This window comes from Amblyomma americanum, chromosome 1, assembly GCF_052857255.1.
Source record: "Amblyomma americanum isolate KBUSLIRL-KWMA chromosome 1, ASM5285725v1, whole genome shotgun sequence".
Taxonomy (NCBI): domain Eukaryota; kingdom Metazoa; phylum Arthropoda; class Arachnida; order Ixodida; family Ixodidae; genus Amblyomma; species Amblyomma americanum.
In genome coordinates, this window is record NC_135497.1 from 543552898 (window position 1) to 543571713 (window position 18816).

The 18816-nt window shown below is 47.9% G+C and overlaps 2 protein-coding genes across 4 annotated transcripts; one reads left to right on the forward strand and one right to left on the reverse strand.

The window, feature by feature from the left end:
* Window positions 1–1803: 1803 nt before the first annotated feature.
* LOC144107942 (uncharacterized) lies at window positions 1804–11052 on the reverse strand. 3 transcript variants are annotated; one of them, XM_077641186.1, is made up of 5 exons: window positions 10968–11052; window positions 9592–9708; window positions 7691–7858; window positions 2513–2602; window positions 1804–1939 (listed from the first exon to the last, which is right to left on the reverse strand). In XM_077641186.1, the coding sequence occupies exons 2-5, from the start codon at window positions 9691–9693 to the stop codon at window positions 1868–1870; spliced, it is 432 nt and encodes a 143-aa protein (XP_077497312.1). In that variant the 5' UTR covers window positions 9694–9708; window positions 10968–11052; the 3' UTR covers window positions 1804–1867. The 3 variants fall into 3 exon arrangements, with proteins under 3 accessions (XP_077497312.1, XP_077497327.1, XP_077497319.1); XM_077641201.1 differs by lacking the exon at window positions 7691–7858; XM_077641193.1 differs by lacking the exon at window positions 9592–9708 and having other exon boundaries at window positions 10968–11051.
* Window positions 11053–11499: 447 nt separating this feature from the next.
* On the forward strand, window positions 11500–15782 carry LOC144107934 (uncharacterized). The gene is made up of 5 exons (XM_077641175.1): window positions 11500–11581; window positions 12123–12254; window positions 13681–13851; window positions 14780–14881; window positions 15597–15782. Exons 1-5 carry the CDS (start codon window positions 11519–11521, stop codon window positions 15657–15659), a joined length of 531 nt encoding a protein of 176 aa, XP_077497301.1. The 5' UTR covers window positions 11500–11518; the 3' UTR covers window positions 15660–15782.
* The last annotated feature ends 3034 nt before the right edge of the window (window positions 15783–18816 follow it).

The following is an 18816-nucleotide window of genomic DNA, read 5'->3' on the forward strand; positions in this document are numbered from 1 at the left end:
TTATTTCTCTTTCTTTCTTTTCTAGTATTTTTCTTTCGTGCCCATCTTCTTTTCAGCATCCGATTCTTTGTTGCTCTGTTCATGTGGCGGACATGTTTGCCAACTCCAACTCCTTAATAAGAAGGGGAGGAAGATTGCTGTAACTTCAGTCTTGAGAAAGGACAGCCTGTCTATATATATATATATATATATATATATATATATATATATATATATATATATATATATATATATATATATATATATATATATATATATATACGTTCCCTTTCTGATGATGTCACAAGCTGTCGACTTGGAGCACGGAGGCTGCGTCTTTAAGGAGATGTAGGAAAAAATAATAGAAAAAGCAACGCTATCAAGCAAGGATTGCTACGAACAGAGGCTTATCTACCTCTACTACATCTCTTTTACTCTACAATTTATACATCAGCTACAGGGTTCGTAAAAAGTTCCTAGGCCAGAGGGTCACCTTTTGAGCCCTGCAATGAGGTATTTCGACACTTCAGAGTCTCAAAATCTGTTGCGGGATAGACGAATCATCATTCTCACCTCTGAGCCTTGGTAATTTCATAGGCGCCTTAGGTGCCAAAATATACTACCATGACCTGTAAGCCTGTGAGCCTGTGTCCCTAAGGCCTAGGAACTTCAGACGTACCTTGTAGATTGCACTCATGTTTGTCTTGACATGCGGCAAAGGCAGCAACATAGTAAACGAACACTAAAATGATGGTTACTTAGAAATGAAAAATGGCTAGCGGTTTAGCATTGCTAAGCACGAAATATTGTGCGAAACCACGGTGGGCCACTCAAATTTCAGAGAGCCACCCAAATTTTGGGGTGGGCGAAGCCCATTTTGGGGATGTCCCAGGTCTGTTCCGAAAGTGGGCAACTCAATTTTCTCATTTTCGGGGGTGGTCTACTTTTGGGGGTGTCTTAAGTCGGCTCCGAACGTGGATAAACTCAATTTTCAAATTTACGAGGGTGAGCCAACCTAATTTTTGGAGGTGGGCCAATCCCATTCTGAGACTAGGCCAAGCTTCTCTTCCAGCCGACCACACCCAGATCCACTGGCTGTCAAATTCGACTAAGGTTATTCGAAGGGCAATTTTCGTGTGTCTCAACCATATCTGGGACATGCCTGATGTGTCATAACCATGTTTTCCCATCCTTACCGTGAAGGAATAATCCCCAAACTGAGCTTTGTTTGGTGTCTCAGACGCCTTTATATCGACAAAGGTCATTCCAAGACGGAATTTCGGGGTGGTCCTAACAATGTTTGGGACATGCTTTAAGTGTCATGCCATGTGCTGCCATCCTTACCTTACTGGGTCGTCGCCAAAATTGAGCTTTGCTTGGTCCATTGTCATGTATTGCAGAACATCCTGGGCGAGTTGGTGCATAGCTTTCTTGGTATGGCGTTGCGCACACGACGAGACGAACACAGGAAACAGTAGGACGACAGAAAGAGCGCAAAGAAAGAGCGTTGCGCTCTTTCTGTCGTCCTACTCTTTCCTATGTTCGTCTCGTCGTGTGCGCAACACCATACCAAGAAAGTCCATTGCCATGCACACCCATTGCCTTACTGAGACTATAGCCGAGGCTGCATTTCCTTCGCGTGCGACATCGTCGAAATAGCTGGGAGTAGGCAAGAAGCGCTTTCGCAACTAAAGCAGCATTGCATGAAGCCACGAGTTTTCTGTTTTCAGGCCACTGTGGTACCGCTCAGAATGGTTGTTTATGGATCCAGCAACTTTGCGTGCGTGTGTTGGTTAAGAAAAACGGCCAGCATATCCCGCTAGCTTCTGAAAAATAAAAGCATCCTTATTTACTTAGCAAAAACTTGGAACGCAGAGAGTAGGCAGCGTTACACGTAGATCTTGAAGAAAAGGTGGATTAGGTGGAAAAAGTGACAGGCTCCCACCACCATAGAAATCATCTGTGGGGAAAAAGAAACGAATGCATTAACAGTTATTACCGCTCAGTAGTTTTTTTCTGTTCTGTAGAGACACAGTCTCAATCGCCGAGCGATGGTTATGAGGTCAAAGGTCAGTACAGGGCATGTGAGTCATGTAGAAAACTGCAAAAAATAATCGCTGCTTCCTTACTCGTTGTGATTCTGGTTCTTGAGGCAGGCTGGGTTCAGCGCTGCATTGAATCAAAACGACTAAGCAATGATCATATCGCAGTGTTTTTAATGCCTCACATTACCTTTACGACCTTTGACATCATAGTCGTCGCTTGGCTGTTGAAACCGAAACCGATACAGGTGAGTGAATGAATTTGATTATGAATTATTTAGCAGTCGTAGGCGAATACCACGTGGTTATCCATGTACACTAACGTCTTACGCATTATTACAAAGAAGAAAACACGCAACCGAAAATCCGGCATCTACACTACTATCGGAATCGCATCAAATGATTGCTCAGCTACAGCGTCAAGTCTCTTTCATATCCAGTCCAGCATTTCCGGAGAAGTGGTCGCAAGCTGTGCTTCCCCTTTGACTTACCCCAGCCATGGTCAGGTTGTCCTCGTCACTGACGAGCATCATGGCACCAGAGACGTACGCCAGTGTTCCGAAGCATTGATGGGTGGCGTACTGCAGTGCACAAGACGACACAAATATGACGGCAGTGTCATATCTGCGCAAGATGACTACCGCAGAGCGATGTTTGCGTGAGATTTTGTCTGTATTCAAATCGACTAGCTCTTTGCATTTTTAAACTGGAGTGCTTGGCCAGAAACAAGTTGCATACGATAAGACAAACTAGGTAGAATGAAAAGTCGAATAATGCGAAGCATATACCAGCTTTTACCAATGCTATTGAGAAACCGAAAAGAAAAAAAATCTGCAAAAATATTCCCCTGCGGGCAGCGCATTCCCTCGCTTAACTAAAATTGAAGCTGAAGTGCATTGGCAGCGTTATGAGGGTTAATTAGAACTGCGGTGATTGTGCAGCAACCCGCCTTCGTCTCAAAAAGGGAGTGAGCAAGGGTGATATTCCGTCGTTAACCGAGGCAATTTGAGCGGGAAAAATCGAAAAGCAATTCGGTTAAAGCAACCAAGCGTCCTCTTGGCGAGGACCTATTCCTCGTGGAAAGACGCGCGCGGACACAGTGAGAAAGCGCCCGCCCGCCGGCCGTGTCAGACCGTTTAAGGACGAGGCAGCCGCGGAGGTGTTTTATGTCGCCCCTGCATTTCCTGTCAGTTCCCCTTGTGTGTGTGTAGCACTACAGCATTATGAGAAAAGGGCAAAGAACTAAGACAAAATGACGTGATAGTGTTAATGGGTTAGTGCCCATATATGTGGAATTGATCATTCTCAACTTTACATTCATAGATCACTGGGAGTCCTCACAGCACTCCTTCCGGAATGATGTAGCGCTTCAAGGATGTACCACGGCCCTGCGATAGCCGGCGCTGCCATCGGTGGGGCTCGTGCAACCCAAGTTGCTCTTGCCGAGCGACCTTTCGTGATCAGTCATTGATTTAACAGTCAGCTGTCACGGTGGTCAGTTTGCTCACAATCCGGTGGGCAGGCTGTGATGACGACACAAGGTCACGTGACCTAGGTGGCCCACCTAGGTTGCTTCTCCGACGGGTGGCCACCTGGGCCACTCTACGACACACTATTTTTCGCTCACAACACCGACGCCGGATTTTCTGCGCGGCAACGGGGCAACGGGGTTATTAGACTAGCAGTCCTCTGTAGTGCGCCGTTCAAGGCGCGAGGCGTCAGCACTGCTGAGCCTCTCTCCTTGTACGGAGCGTTTCGCAGCAGCAGACGGAGCGTACTACTTTCCTCCGCTGTCCCCAATCCCTCCTCCTTTCACGGTTTCCATCCTTCGGGCGGATTCCTTGGCAACCGCCCTCCACTTGAACACTATACGACGCAAAACCCGGCGAACGAGCCTTTAACAGCTGTCGCTATAAAAAAATGGCAGACGATTACGCTCCTCAGTAATGCAATCTTTTAGCAAAACTGCTACGGTATTTGAACCATAGGCGACCGCAGACGGAACACGCAGTGCGGAACGGAGACGGATCTGGGTTTAGGCGCTTCGGCAGCGCAAACAGCAATCTGCCGCCGCTGAGCGTATAACTGAGCCTATGCTCAGGCGAATCCTATTTGGAAACATTTGCAGATTATATTACAGCATTAGTCACGTGACAACGATGCAAGAAAAGATGTCAGCTCAGACTAATGTCATTCGTCGGGAGTGGCAATAAATTCGCCAGCTGATAGGGACTATGGCAATTGCTTGGAATTCAGTGGGTTCTGCGGCGCCATTCTGAGTCATATGCGCCATCTGCCCTGCTCTCCTGCAGATTCCTTATAAACTTTCTACAAAATTCGCGCGGCAGAAAACGTCGTGGCAGCGCGACGCTCGGCTGGACATACGTGCAGTGAAGAGGCGAAAGCAAATGTGATCAGCAAGTGGCAAATACCACGCAGCGAGCAGGTCTTTGAGAGCAAAGACGCTGACCATCTGTTAAAATTACGAAAGTGTTCATTTCGACACCACGGTACTAATTTTAGCACGCGTGCATAGATATTCGAGGATTTACGTTCTCGATTGCATGAAGTCACGTACCCTGGGATGCCCTCTCAGCCGCGGAGAGCAGCGACGCGGTTTTCTACGAAACTTTTCGCTTCACGGAGGATAGGCACTTCGACCCAAGATTATGTTGTCTTCTCTCAAAAAAGCGTCATTTCATGCTTCACGACGCGGTTAGTTTTACGATAATAACACTTCGGTGCCAAAATTCCTGCGTAGCTCGTCGGCCAAGGCAGTCATAGTGTTGGCGGCGGCAGGCGCAAGCAGTCAAACCGGAAAAGCGGGCTTTCTGTGCTCCTATTGGCCGCGTCAGCCGCCGCTTCCGGTCTCACTGGACGCCGCGCGTCAAATATTCGGTGGGTCCAGATCGGCGGCAGCGAACATTTTTCTCGACGCCGGGCGTCGAGTGGGCGCCGTAGGGCGAAAATCGCCGACCCGCCGCCGTAAAAACGCGTAAAGGTCAGTTTTTGTTAGTGGAGGCAGGGGGGGCAGAAGATGGTTCTCCTCGCTCCTGCTCTCCTTGAGTGTCTGCCCTTGTTCTAGTAGAGGCGCTGCGTATAACGTGGATTTGCGAAGGGAAAAGTTGTGTCAAAAACTTTGTTACACATACTGTGAAATGCCTTGAGCACGCAGATAATGCCAGGATTTCTGACTGTTTTTATTTTTTTGACGACCTGCGCAGTTAGTACTTTTGAAGCATAATTTAGCAGATGTCCCGATCTCTGCAGAATCACTTAAAAAGGCAATAGCCTACCACCGGACACGATGCTTGGCTTTGAACTAAATTTATTCGCAAACAATATACTCGTATACAGCTTCCGGATGAAGTAATCAAGCAGACAGAAAGTCTGCCAAACCAATATTTGCGATCGACCTCACGGATGCGTTCGGCGACTCACACGATACTGAGAAACCGGGGTGGCTCCGTGATTATGGTGCTCGGCTGCTGACCCGAAAGACGCGGGTTCGATCCCGGCCGCGGCGGTCGCATTTCGATGGAGGCGAAATTCCAGAGGCGTGTGTAATGTGCGATGTCAATGCACGCTAAAGAACCCCATGTGGTCTAAATTATCTGGAACCGTCCACTACGGCGTCCTTCATAACCTGAGTAGCTTTGGAACATTAAATCCCATAAACCATAAACTCACACGATGTGGTACCTCACATCTTAGCCAACTGAATTTCGGAGATAAATTATACAACTACAAGGGAATTCCTAAAAGGCCTCAAGGCAACAGTTGAGTCTGGTGGCATAGCATCGCACGTTATGCAGCTCTGGCACACCACAGGGCACAGTACTCTCACCCATATTTTCAACAACACGAACTTGAAGAGCAGCGCGTGGGCTAAGGCACTACACAGAATCTATGGGCAGGATCCAATAGTCCTGTTTACAAACGCGGCTGAAAGGGCTAATACCAATGCCATGACTGCACAACTGATCACGCGGAGAACCCAATAGTATGTGCATCCATACGGAAGAAGACATTCTGAAATTGCAGAAGAATCCGCCATTGCCTTATCTATGATGAGTGGTCACATAGATGCAGCGAATAACTTAATCATAATTTCCGATTCTCAAAGTTCATGCAGAAATTTTAGCACCGTAAGAATCTCAGATATAGCCCTTAAGATCGTACTCGCGGGAAAAGATCGCATGAAAGAGACAAAAATAATTTGGGAACCCGGCCATTCATCTCTAACCGGCAGTAGCTTAGCACATGGCTTCTCTCGAGGTTTAATCAACCGAGAACCGGAAGGGAACGAGGTACAGTGCAGTCACTCTCCGCATACATTAAGTGAAATTACCGCCTATTACGGAAACATTAGACCAAGATGAACTGAGCCAAATAAGTCCATAACCAGACAATAGGCAACTGTCCAGCGGAGGCTTCAGTAACACCTTCCACAATCTCAATCTGCTCAGAAAAAAAATTATCCTATGCTATGTAGCTATATGTGCCCATTCTGCGAGGAAATCTCCAACACGTACCACATGGTATGGGAATTTCGACAAAATGACGCAATTCCTAGAATTACCCAACCCACTAGGGAGCAATGGGAGGAGGCGCTGGCTACCTCTCGCCTAGAGGGTCAGCGGTTCTGCTGATTGCAAGAACCAAGGCCGTTGCAGCTTCTAATTGGATCCTGGACGAAGGATTCCACCTGTTGTGACCTAATCAATTCCTGCTCTATGCAGACAATAAAAGTTTTATCCTCCTCCGTCTCCCGATCTCTGCCTGCCGCATTGGTAGTGGCACTTGTGAATGGGGCGATTGCAATGAAGATAGCATGGAGTACTGAGAGGTGCCGAACACAGCGACCATCCCGGCTGATTTCATTGGGCAGTCTGCAAGGACTCTGTCTGTTGCTAGCATTATTCTTTTCAAATATATGGCTCACTGCAGTTTTCTTGCTTATGTTTGCATAGCTTCCTAATGAATCACCTTGCGTATGTACAATCAGCAAAAACGCGAACAAGAAGACTGAAATGCTAACACAAAAACACAAACATATGAGTTCCTGGATAATAAATACAAGCGAGATTGATTATACATCTGAAGGACAGTCTTCATGTTTTCGAAGTGGAATTAACCTGCACTAGTATTGAGCTTACCCCGCCTAATATTTTCTCATTTTGCTGTCAGTGTTTTTTTTAAAGCGAAATTTATTGCCCCAGGGCATCAATGATGGGTGAAGGTGTGATTAATGATATAGTAGAGATTAAATGAATGGAAAAAGGTTAGCTGATTTGATGAAGTCCAGTAGAAAACGATGGTACCGTCCCTGCGTCCAGGCAATGTATGAAGAAGGGTTGCTTGGTGAAAGACCTGCTACCATCAGGTGCCGGATCCTTGTAGGCTTTGTTCACGTTTCGTTTGTTCCTGATAGTATAGCGTCTTCATAGTAAATGTTGTTTAACTAATTAACAGGGTAAGTTACAAAAAAGCAAGAAAACTAATCCTGCTTCCTCTAGTAACTGGCAATTTAAATCCGCCGCTCGTTTTTTTTTCACGTACACTTGGCTCGCGTTACGCGGAACACGAAGGCATTCGAAGACGACGCTGCGGAAGCCAGTCAAAACGCGCGTCGTTTCGGGGGCGTACAATGATCGAACGCATCTTACGAAGAAGAGCCGCTGTACGATCACCGCAGACGAATGGTTGAGGAAGCCGGCGAGCAGTATTTGTATCCCATTCGTTGAATACGCGTAACTGACGGCGTACAAGAAGGACTCCGTGTTGGTTCCCAGGCCGGACAGGGACATCGTGAAGAACAGCGCGATGCCGCCCACCTGCACGGTTCGCTGGCTTCTAAGTGCTGCATTCGCCGCCTTTCGCGCCGCGCCAAAGTTGAGCAGAGGATGCTGTTTAAACTTTGAAGATGCGTGGCGCCATACTCAAAAGTTTCCAGCTCAGCGTGTCTCCTCTTTGTCGTGTATTAGGTCCAGTATGACCCTTGTCACTTGAAGGCTTGGACAAGGAAGGCCGCTCACCTCATCGTTCACAAATTTCGAGCGCTGAAGATGCGATACGAGCCGCATTGAAGGTGCACGGACTGTTGAATGAGTTGCTGTTGCATTTTCTTCAGACCACGCACACACAAACGCCGACAAGAAGAGACATGGACATCACAGACGCTTGTATTCTCTATGTATCTCCTTATCCTCGTCTGAGTGCGCCCGTACATGGTCTGAAGAACGCAGTGCAGGGTCCAGGAGCAGGAACAGTGCATGGGAACTTTTGGAGAAGACCGTGTGCGTGCATAGCTGCGCTACGTAAGCGAATCAGCACTGACCACAAGAAGTTCGTGATCAACTTGCCGAAGTGAGTTAATCGCGAAAAATATCAGTTTGCTCTAGCAGCTCTGACGCTTTCGCGAAGCCTGAGTACTTCGGGACTCTTGGCTCGACCGCATGATTTACAGTTTCGTGTCTCCAAAAATTAAGGCGGCCCATTTTTCGTCATAATGAACACTCGTACAGTCGTCCACACACTTGTATAGAGCACTAAAAATGCACACTCTGCAGTGCATTTATGACAAGCGCTGCTCTATGCCGGGCTCGATACAGCTGTCAAAGACATGAGGAGTTAAACACAATCCACCAGAATTCGCATACATGACAAGGTCTTGTTTCGAACGCTAGGCCACTCGTGAATGACGCAGATGCACTGCCCGGTACGCCATTCGAGCGCTCTTGGCATGTGGGTGAACGACTGCACATTACTCATGTGATTGTAATAATGCGGCTTCTCGCATAACATTGCTCCCTGTTCGTTGTGACCGTACATAACAGCACACTTATTTTTGTTTTTTGTTTTAATTTACGTCTAGCAGCTTGCTAATAAACGCGGTTTAGTTGTCTGCTTTATGTAACAGAACATGGTAAACACACTTGCGATTAAGACTGCCAGATTTGAGACCCTCGCTAAACTATTAAGCAGACATGGCAGTCTTGATGCTATAGGTAGCATAAGAGGGTCCTCGCACAGCTTCTGCCCTCGCTGTTCTACCACGTTCCTACGTGGCACTCGCGGTAATACAGGACGTACTACGTCCGCTGCTATGGACGGGGGTAGCATTAATTGGTGAACCCTCTCAATGTTAGGTTACGCAACGCATAAATGCACCGGAAAGCAGCAGATTGGACAGCCGTCCCCGTACGTAGCTCAGCTGGGAGAGCACCGGACGCGAAATTCGGAGGTCGTGGGTTCGGATCTCACCGGCGGCATCTGGTTGTTTTTTCTTCTGCTTTCTTAACAATTATCTTCAAGCGAGAAGATAATTACACTATTGATACCCAATTAACTGACACAATTCAAATTGAAAAAAAAAATCATCCCTACGATCCTTCGTTTCGGTGACTGTTGCCTTCCGTAATGTATGCCATTACGAGCACCTCTTTTCCCTTCACTCGCCTTCTCTATGTTGTAAACAAAGCTGTTAATTGGTTCGCAACGAAGTCGTTCGCAAAGCTCTCCGTTGTAAACAGCGTGCACCTCTCGAGAAATGTATCAAAGGGCTCACCGTCTCGGCAAAGTTGAAAAGTCCATTAGATGTGGCGACATAATCCTTGAATGTGATGTCGAGTTTTAGACTTTTTTGCGCTGCTTCCAAATCAAAATCCATAGTCCACACGTCCACCTAAAATTAACAATAAAGTGCAATAAAAGACGTATAAGCCGAATAAAAAAGTTTTGCATGTACCCGCGGAATAATAAACAAACTGCCTTTGGTTTCAATGCTTTGCTTAGCTACATAACTTGGCCGACGTACGTTATGAGACCAACGCAGCGGCTTTGTCTAGTTCCAGAAGCGAGGCTAAGTATAAAGATAATTTATTAATTTGTTTATACCTCAAATATGGTATAAATGCGCAGCATCGCCAATGTCGTTACTGAAAAAAAAGAAGTAGAATATATATTTGTTCCGTCCGAAACTCGTAGAAGGCTGAACTTGAAATTCGATTCACGCATAAAAAGAATAATCTTTGAAAAATTGAAAATAAGCTACGCACTGCCCGGTCCGCCAAGTTATCGCAGGCTGCAAAATAAATAATAAAAAAAAATAATAATGAACACGATAATGGTCAAACATAATCTGAAATGCAAATAAAAAATAAAGTCTGTCACTGTCAGCGCCTAACCCCCAAGAAAACAGCCCCAGCTGCGGGGTCGAATTATTCTGGGCAAGTTAGTACATTAAATCAAATTTCATACTCAACCTTTGCCTTTTTGTTTTACATTAGACGAAGTTCTTCGTTCTGCATGTTAGTCCATGAACCATGGAATGACTTTTCGTCCAAAAGTTACTAGGCCATCGAGTTTGCCTCTGGGTCCTGCAGTACGCCACAAGGTATAGCAGCTTGGGCAAGTTGGTGGTGCATACGTTGATGTGAACAACGTGAAAGAGACGACGGATATATGGCTCATGCAGTATCTGTGCAGCCCTCGAAATATTGTGATGATGAGGAAAGTTTTGCCTCTCGCCCGTCAGAGATTGAAACTGCCAGTGTGGCGACACTAAACGTTCGCTGAGTCGCCCAAAAGCGGAGCCCGCCCTCGCGGTGCTCGATGATTTTCGAAATATAAGACACAGTTATTGACTCCATTCGCATTGTCACGTCTTTTAGCTTTTACTTTTTTTGTGTGTGTGCGAAATTTAAAATGCTATCGCGTAAGTCTTACATGCCTCCGGCATACTTGGAAAACATATTCAGAAATAATGAATGTGAGCGCAGGCAAAAGGGTAGTGCTTCTGGCGGTCAGGGCAGACAGACCCTGTATTGCGATCATATACATGTTCCTATTAGGGGCAACTATTACGCCTGGCTCCATCATTGGCGTGGTCCCTAAAACATGCAGCGATTCTTTAGAGGGGAAAAGAAGTGAGCTTCAACTCACGATAGGCTTTACGAGAACTCAGTCAAAGGGCAGCCAAGGAGTTGACTGCGGAAGCCGTCGAGAACAAAACATGCGTCATGCCTGCGACGGTGCGTTCTGGGCGTGGGCAAGAAGGCAAGACAGGCATGTATGGCCGGAATCGTGGAAGCGCACCTCGCGGCTTTCGGCCACAGTTATTTCCCCTTCTTCTTCTAAAGTAAGTAAGTGCCCAAAGGTTACATGCTTTGTAAAAGATCAGTTTCATAAATACGCGCGCGCTTCCGAAAAATTACCCAAACTCTTTACAGAGTGTCATTGTTTCGCTGCACGTGTTGGTCAAACAGGCACGACAATCAGAGAATGCACTGAGAAAACCTGACCACAGTTTCTGTAAACGCAAGAACATTTCACGGTGTAGCTGCGAGAGAAAATAAAGCACGGCTGCGGAGCGGGTAGGAGAGAAAAACGAAGCGTCCACGCAGCCGTAGGTGCGCGTGGTTCCTCTTGGCAGAGGCCAACCAACGAACAATCCATCACAGGCGTCCCACTTTGCTAGGAGCAAGTCATCGACCATGGCCGTTCAGCCCTCGCAGCTTTCCCCCTCCGAGAACATCGTCGTTGACCCGACTCCCAGCGTAAGTAGCACCACGCCTTTCTTCGGCATGCGATCACACCGCCGTGGGTAGCGGTGGCCTGATGACGACTCAACCCTTTCGATGTGTGCAGGAGCAGGCGCTACGTGGTTAAAGAAAAAAAAACAGACAGAAAGGCACAGAATGAATACACCACGGGGGGGGGGGGGGGGGCAACTAAATTATGTTTCCAGCTTTACCTATCTTTCGAAGCCGACATAAATGTAAACGTTCGCGAGGACCAATGGTTGCCCTTAGAGTGCAAAAGGGGCTTGTAATTATCACTACATTAAGTGGGTGGTTCGGTGAGTTTGTAAAGTGCAGTCATAGCAGCATGTCAAGCTTCTCTGTATAGAGTGCCGTGACCGTTTTCCCCAAAGAAATTGCATGGCAATTTTTTCATCAACTTTTCTTCCCGACAGTTGATTACGAAGGCAAGCAAGCTGTAGAGAACGGCCGTGGTCAGCTGCAAATTTTGGGCGCGGACTACCCTAACTTGTCTCGGGGTGAGTGAATTACCTGAGACGTTTTCCCCTCTTTCCAGGCGCATTCGAGTCCTCGTGACAAGAAGCCACAGCAGATTAAGGATCCCATCTCGGAAGATGCGCCGCAGCACCTCGAAGCGAATCCAGGGTACATCACCACAAGACAGGGAACTTTGACCGCCCTCGAGACTGTACGTTAAAAGGCTGCGAATTGCTAAGCTTAGTAGCTGAATGCGCAGTTCACTTTTAACATCACCCATTAGACTGAACGCCGACGTAAAGTATGCGCGTGTATTGCTTCACTAACGCCGAATGCTACGAAAGCTTGAAAACCTTCCGGCCATTATGAAATAAATGATACACAACGGAGTGTTTGTGACAGATGCTTATCTCACGAGCGGTGGCACAGCACCAATATGTGCGACCGCCTCTGTCAACGTGAGCCAAGAGCGAAAAAAAAACAAAAAAACTGGTTCAAGCTGCAGGTATGAAAATGAAGCAGAAACTTCGACAGTTGCCAGTGTAAACAGAACTATGTGCTGTTGCACATTTTTCAAGTGCAGTGCAGCTACGCGAGAGGTTTGAAATTAGAGTCAGAACTAACCATCTAGAATGGAAAGCAGAACAAAACCACAGAGAGGACCGAGAAAGGGACGCAGGCGCTGTGTCTCGTCTTACCTTTCTGTGTCCTCTCTGTGGTTTTGCGCTGTATTCCATCCTAGATGAACTACAAACCAGCTGTAAACCTGTTGTTACTCAAGAAACCACTAGTGGCGTAATTTCTGGCAAGGTAGCGTCAGTCTGAACGCCTCTTCCGCACTTTCAACTAATCACGCGCAACCAGAGAAGAAAACCAGGGGCGGTGCGATGCATCGACCCATTTCCAGATTCACCCATTTTCTTTCGCCTTTTCAGTTTTCCAGGGCTCAGCTTTGATACCAGAGTCGGCAAACGGCGCAGCTTACTGGCTGTCAAACCTGACGTCAGAGGCGGCAGGCCGACAACGATAAAGGGGCACAGCAATAATTCGGGAAAGGATTTGCTACACTTTTGGACGCTCACGCGCAATGATAACTGCGACAGCGCGAAGACGGGCGTGCCGAGGCGCCGATCAGAGTGCATTGTGAGCGTTTTACGTAAGTTAAGCGCGTAAAACACTTTCGCAATAATGCTGAATAAAAATTTCCACTATGTTTTGGGATCTGTTGACGCTCTGTAACTTTCTGCTGGAACATCTTCGCGTATCTTCTGCGGTTTTAAATTCCAATAATTAACACTCATCAGTTACTTAGAAATACATCTCGTCGCCCCAGGCGACCGTAAACAGCACTGTTCTAGTTTCATTTCCGCCTTTTTTGTTCCTACCAGTCCTCTTTTTAAACTCTTGGCGGAGGTGCCCTGTATAACAGCGACGAGAAATATTTTCAACATTGTGGCTTAGCATTCGCTCCACAAAAATTGAGAAGAACGCGTGCACACGTGTCATGGTGTGTCCGTACATGAGACTTGCACATAAGCTCACGATTTGAACATTCATCCGCTTCGGTGAAGCGAAGGATAAAAGGTTGGCGGCCAGCTTTCTTCAACGGCCGGTGAGTGTGTCCGTCTGGAGCGCAGGTGGGCGCTGCCTGGCTGATGGTGCTGTACCTGCTGATGGGGAGCAGCATCACGTGGTACGCGCACGCGGCCTTCCTTCTCGCCTTCACCTACTGCCTCAACAACACGCTCATCATCATATCGGCCATGGCCTCGCCTTCCACCCAGCGGAACCTGCCCCTCACGCTCTTCGTACGCACATCCTCCGTACACTCCTCGCACGTGGGAAATCGTTTGCCTTCAATGGGACTCGCTGTAACGCACTCCGCGCAGAGCTCGCCAGGTATGACTGCAACACGTGAGCTCCTGGGGCGCCCTTGGTCGGCCACCAGCCGCAATATATCGGCGAGGTTATTCCCATGTGCTGCGGTACTCGCCCTCGAGACATAGGAAAGCCTGCGGGCGGATATGTCGGGTGGAACTCGCGACAGCATTGCTGCGATCACAGATAGGATTTCTTGCCTTGTCGGCAACTTGTAGAGGCGTCCGGTTTCTGTCCTGTGCCGCAGCTAAACGTATAGCGAAGAGACGCGAAAAGGTATATATACAGCCAATAAGAGGAAAAACTGTACCTTTGCTGGTCATTACACGCGGATCGTGGCCTTGATGGTCATTCCTGTGACCAGCGAGGGCACCAAAATCAAACGCAACAAAATCTGACAGGAAATACGAATTCCTAACAGCCATCGAATCGATTTTTCAGTTTGTAGATATAACTCAGGAAGCCAGGGAATGTCGGCGTTCCCACAGCCAGTCATAGCGCGCTGATAAGAATCGCGTCTCAGCAAACTCCAGAGAGAATGATAAGCAGGGCCATGCCGCCGCTGCGTGTGCTCGTACCCTCCCAAGGCGGCTGATAATCGGCAGACAGCGCGTCAGGTACTCCCTACGCGTCGCGTGCCCTTGCTGCGCTGTTCGTTTGATCAGTGGTGCCAATATAGAAGCGTGACTTAAGTGAAAAGTAGCACGCTAGATTCGGTCTACGGGATGCAGCTTCTAACCTTGATACTTTGAACTTGGGAAAGAACTATCACACTGGTTCTCTAATTGTGCTGTAGCGAAGCTGGGCCCGATCACGCCATACCGACCAAAGTATTTTTTTCTCCCTCCGTCTCCGCAGTACTCGCTGTACCACTGTGCAGCTGGCCTTCTCTTCCTGATGGGAGCCGCTGTTTTTTACAGTTTCAGGAGTGATGACTTGCCGTATAAGGGCTTCATGGGGGTGAGTTCGAGCATCCGAATTGTTTAACAACGATCCCATAGCCTGTGTGAGTGACAATCTGGTGGTTTTGAGTGTAAAATATACATATGGCCACAAGTAATCCATGGTTCAAGTCGGTTTCATTGCCCTCTTGATCTATGCAGACTTAAGCAATGCTGTATGACGTACGTTCGTAGCCGCGGGGACACGTCGCCATTTTGCCACCGCAGGTCATAGCAATCAGTGCAAAACTGCACCTGAAAGCTGCAGTCCATTTGAGAGGAAACCTATGCATAACTTCGAAAACGGCTGTATTAAGGAAGCAGCCCATATGAGAGCGAGGTTAACGGTGCGCTTCGATTTCCCTGTCATTGTCTATTTCCTTCCACTAAGAGCATGCACGTGTCATTAACGCTTTTATTCCTTTCCATGTCTGTGCCACGCTTTCTAGTTTTGAACAACCGTTCATATGAACGACATCTTGCAGCCTTGCATTTCACGGGAACACATTCCGCCTTCGAACGGCAAATCTAGCCAAGCAAGTCACGCTAAATGACCTCTAACCTTGAATATATGAACTGTGTATATTCATGCTCTTCTGCGCGCCTTTGCTGTAACGCACGCGCAGTACACGAGAATCTCTCATAGCCCATGCGCGGCTTTAGGACGTTAAGTTCCACATACCATACCATGCCATACCATACCAAAGTCGACGCTGTTTTTTTTTCTTTTTCAGGTTACGCTGTTCGGCGTAGGGACACTTCATGTGTGCCACGGGCTCAGCAACTTGGCGATGTGAGCGGGCGGAGCGCATTTGCTGGGGCCCTTCTCGATGGTGCAGCCTCAATGGTGTTGGTGCACACCAACCGCTCTGTTCCATCGACTATGTCCTTGTGTGCTCTGAAATCTTTTCGTGTGTGGCTTCGATTAAAACGTCTCGGATGCCCTCAACCTGGACGTGCGATATCTGCATATTCTGATCTGTTCCCATGCTGGGAAAAGAAGCTCTCAGCAAAGCTCTCCAGCTTCCTCATTTCTTTGTTAATGAGGCATCAAATGAGTAATTTTAGTTGCAGTATGTCTTGGCACTCTATCTTTAGCTAGTGGATAGGGAGGAGAGAGGGAACGTTATCGGAAAGGAAGAACATTTCCCCACAGTACCGTTTAGGCTTTACCCCTTTGGAGGCCGTAGCAGCAGGATCCGCCCAAAATTTTGGCCTAATTTCTGTCTACAGTATAGAAGCCAGGGCGATTCTAGGACCGACTATAATGCACCAACCAGCCCGAACTGCGATATTATTGTTGGTTGCAAGGCTGGGCTGGATTACGAAACCGATGCATATAATTGAAAATACCCATTGTGTCCGTCTCTGGAACTGCGTACGCTTGAACACTCGAGAAAGTGCGGCAAATAGCTGAAATGAGCTGCGGGCACCCGAATGACGACCTCAATGTTCTATTGACTTGCGCGTGTCCCGATGCGACTGCGGAAGTCGTTGCGTTCGGCTTTTGTAGTTGTTTGATGGCAGCTAATACTTACCGCATGGCAAAGAACCGTACTCGTGGCTGCATTGGACCAGGTACAGTCTAGCATGGTTTCAAAGTCATCGCGTTCGTTCTGACCAAGAAGGAACTAATTTTTTTCTTTCGTGGCAGTCGTCTGCAATAAAAATGACGTCGCTGAAAAGAGGAATCCTTCCGTTAGCTAAACTATAGACACGAATGCACCAATGTGTGACTAAAAAGGGAGTAATCTGTCCTCTAGCGCACTCCCTTTCATAAAAGGGAATGCGCTAGAGGTCAGTTTACTCCCTGTTTACTCCTTTCTCTTTAGAGTGTATAATAATAATAATAATTGGTTTTTTGGGGGGAAAGGAAATGGCGCAGTATCTGTCTCATATCTTTGGACACCTGAACCGCTCCGTAAGGGAAGAGATAAAGGAGGGAGTGAAAGAAGAAAGGAAGAATAGGTGCCGTAGTGGAGGGCTCCGGAATAATTTCGACCACCTGGGGATCTTTAACGTGCACTGACATCGCACAGCACACGGGCGCCTTAGCGTTTTCCTCCATAAAAACGCAGCCGCCGCGGTCGGGTATACTCATTTATTCTTTTCTTCCTTCTTGCAAAACTATAGGTTGAGCCCAAAGTGATCACCTTCAAATTGCGCCAGACTGTACAAGAACACGTGCTCTCACGTCTCGATATGTTTTATGAAGAAACACAAGTGTATTTAGATTACGGTTAGCTTCCATGTTCAAATTAACCTGGACAAGACATGTTTCAGCCTAACCCCAGAGTTTTAATTACTTCTTTTTTTTTTGCAATGTTGCGCTAGAGAGAGAGCTAAGTGTAATGATAGGAAGAAACTTAAATACTCCCCTATTCTGAGACTGGGGAGCGCTACAATCAAGACAAGGGGACAACACCCCATAAGAACACCACGAGACACGAGCGCAAACTTTCAACTGAGTTTATTTTGGACAAGTTTGCGCTCGTGTCTCGCAGTTGAACGTTTGCGCTCGTGTCTCGTGGTGTTATGTGGTGTTGTCCCCTTGTTTTGATTGTAGCGCTCCCCAGTCTCAGTATGTACGACCAACTAGCCCCCTACAAAATTTTACTATTCTATTCCACTGGCACCCGCGTGAACTACACGTGAATCATATTCGTCAAGGACGCAGTCACAACCAGCGACCCGTGCCACTAGCTGACCAAGCATGACGATGCTGAGCCAACAGGCAGACGACTATCATACGGTGAATACTAGCGTAAACTCAGTAATCAGGGTATCACAGTTGCGTCATAAATGACGCTACAGGTTGTGTTAAGACGCAGGAAAAGTACGAACGGCAACAGTGAAGTTATTTTTACAAGCGAAGTGCCCTCCCCCGCACACACACCGCATTCTTATCGTGGCGTAGCTCTCCGCAGCCGGATACAGCCAGCGCTGGATTAAGGGGAGGGAGGGGGGGGGGCTAAGGGGGCTGCAGCCCACGGCCTCACCTCCGACAGTAGGAGAAGGGGGCCCATTTATTCTAACCTGCTTAGTATATGGAACCATTGGGAGAGGACCTTCGAGCGACATGTATGAAGCGAGAAAACCAGAACGAGCAGACGGGGCCCCCCGCCTAATGTAACAGCTTGCGTTTAGCCTGATCATTTGGGGAGAGCTTGTCGAGCTGCAAAAACGGAATCCCCCGCCACCTCGGCGGGGCCCTCTTTCTTACGAAGCGAGGTGCGTTTGCTTGGAAGAGTTTTCGAGGTTTCCTGTCAGTCCGTCTGTCCAGTGCTGTCTGGAGAGGAGGGGCAATTGGAAACACCTAAAACATGCAATGTGGGATGAGGACCTAAATCTCCCTTGCCCCTCGTCACCACCACGCCACCCTTCACCTCTCAAATAGTTCCGCCGCTGTCCTCCTCATAGAAAGGATGTGCTGCAGTACCCAACAGTTCCTCCCTTTCGACTTTTCTTTAGCGTGATGGTAATTTGGGTGGGGGGGATGAGTCTGATAGCAGATGACGATGAGTCTGATGGCAGAGTCACGGCAGGAAAGGAAAAACGACGTCACACGTGCTTTTCTCCGCGTGCCCTGGGGCATGGAATGTTCACTGTTCGGGCTAGGGTTGTGGAAGAGTGAAGGGGGAAGTTGGAGAGCTGGACACAGAGGCCTGTCTCCAGGGCCCATTCCTGCCTAGTGGCTGCGCAGCCTCGCGCGCGCTCGACGGAAAAAGTAGGTCAGGCTGGCCGCCGAACTTTCCAGAAAGAAGTAGAAAAAGATGACTCAGAGGCGACGGAGGGCACGTAACTTCGCCCGCGCTAGAAGCCGCCCTCTCCCTTTAGTTCTCCTGCACGGCGTCGACGGGGCGAATGAAAAATCAAGAACCTCCCAGAAGACGGACGGCGCTGTGATCGCCGAGGTGAGCGGACGCGTTCACATCGGCTCTGTCTTCTGCAAAT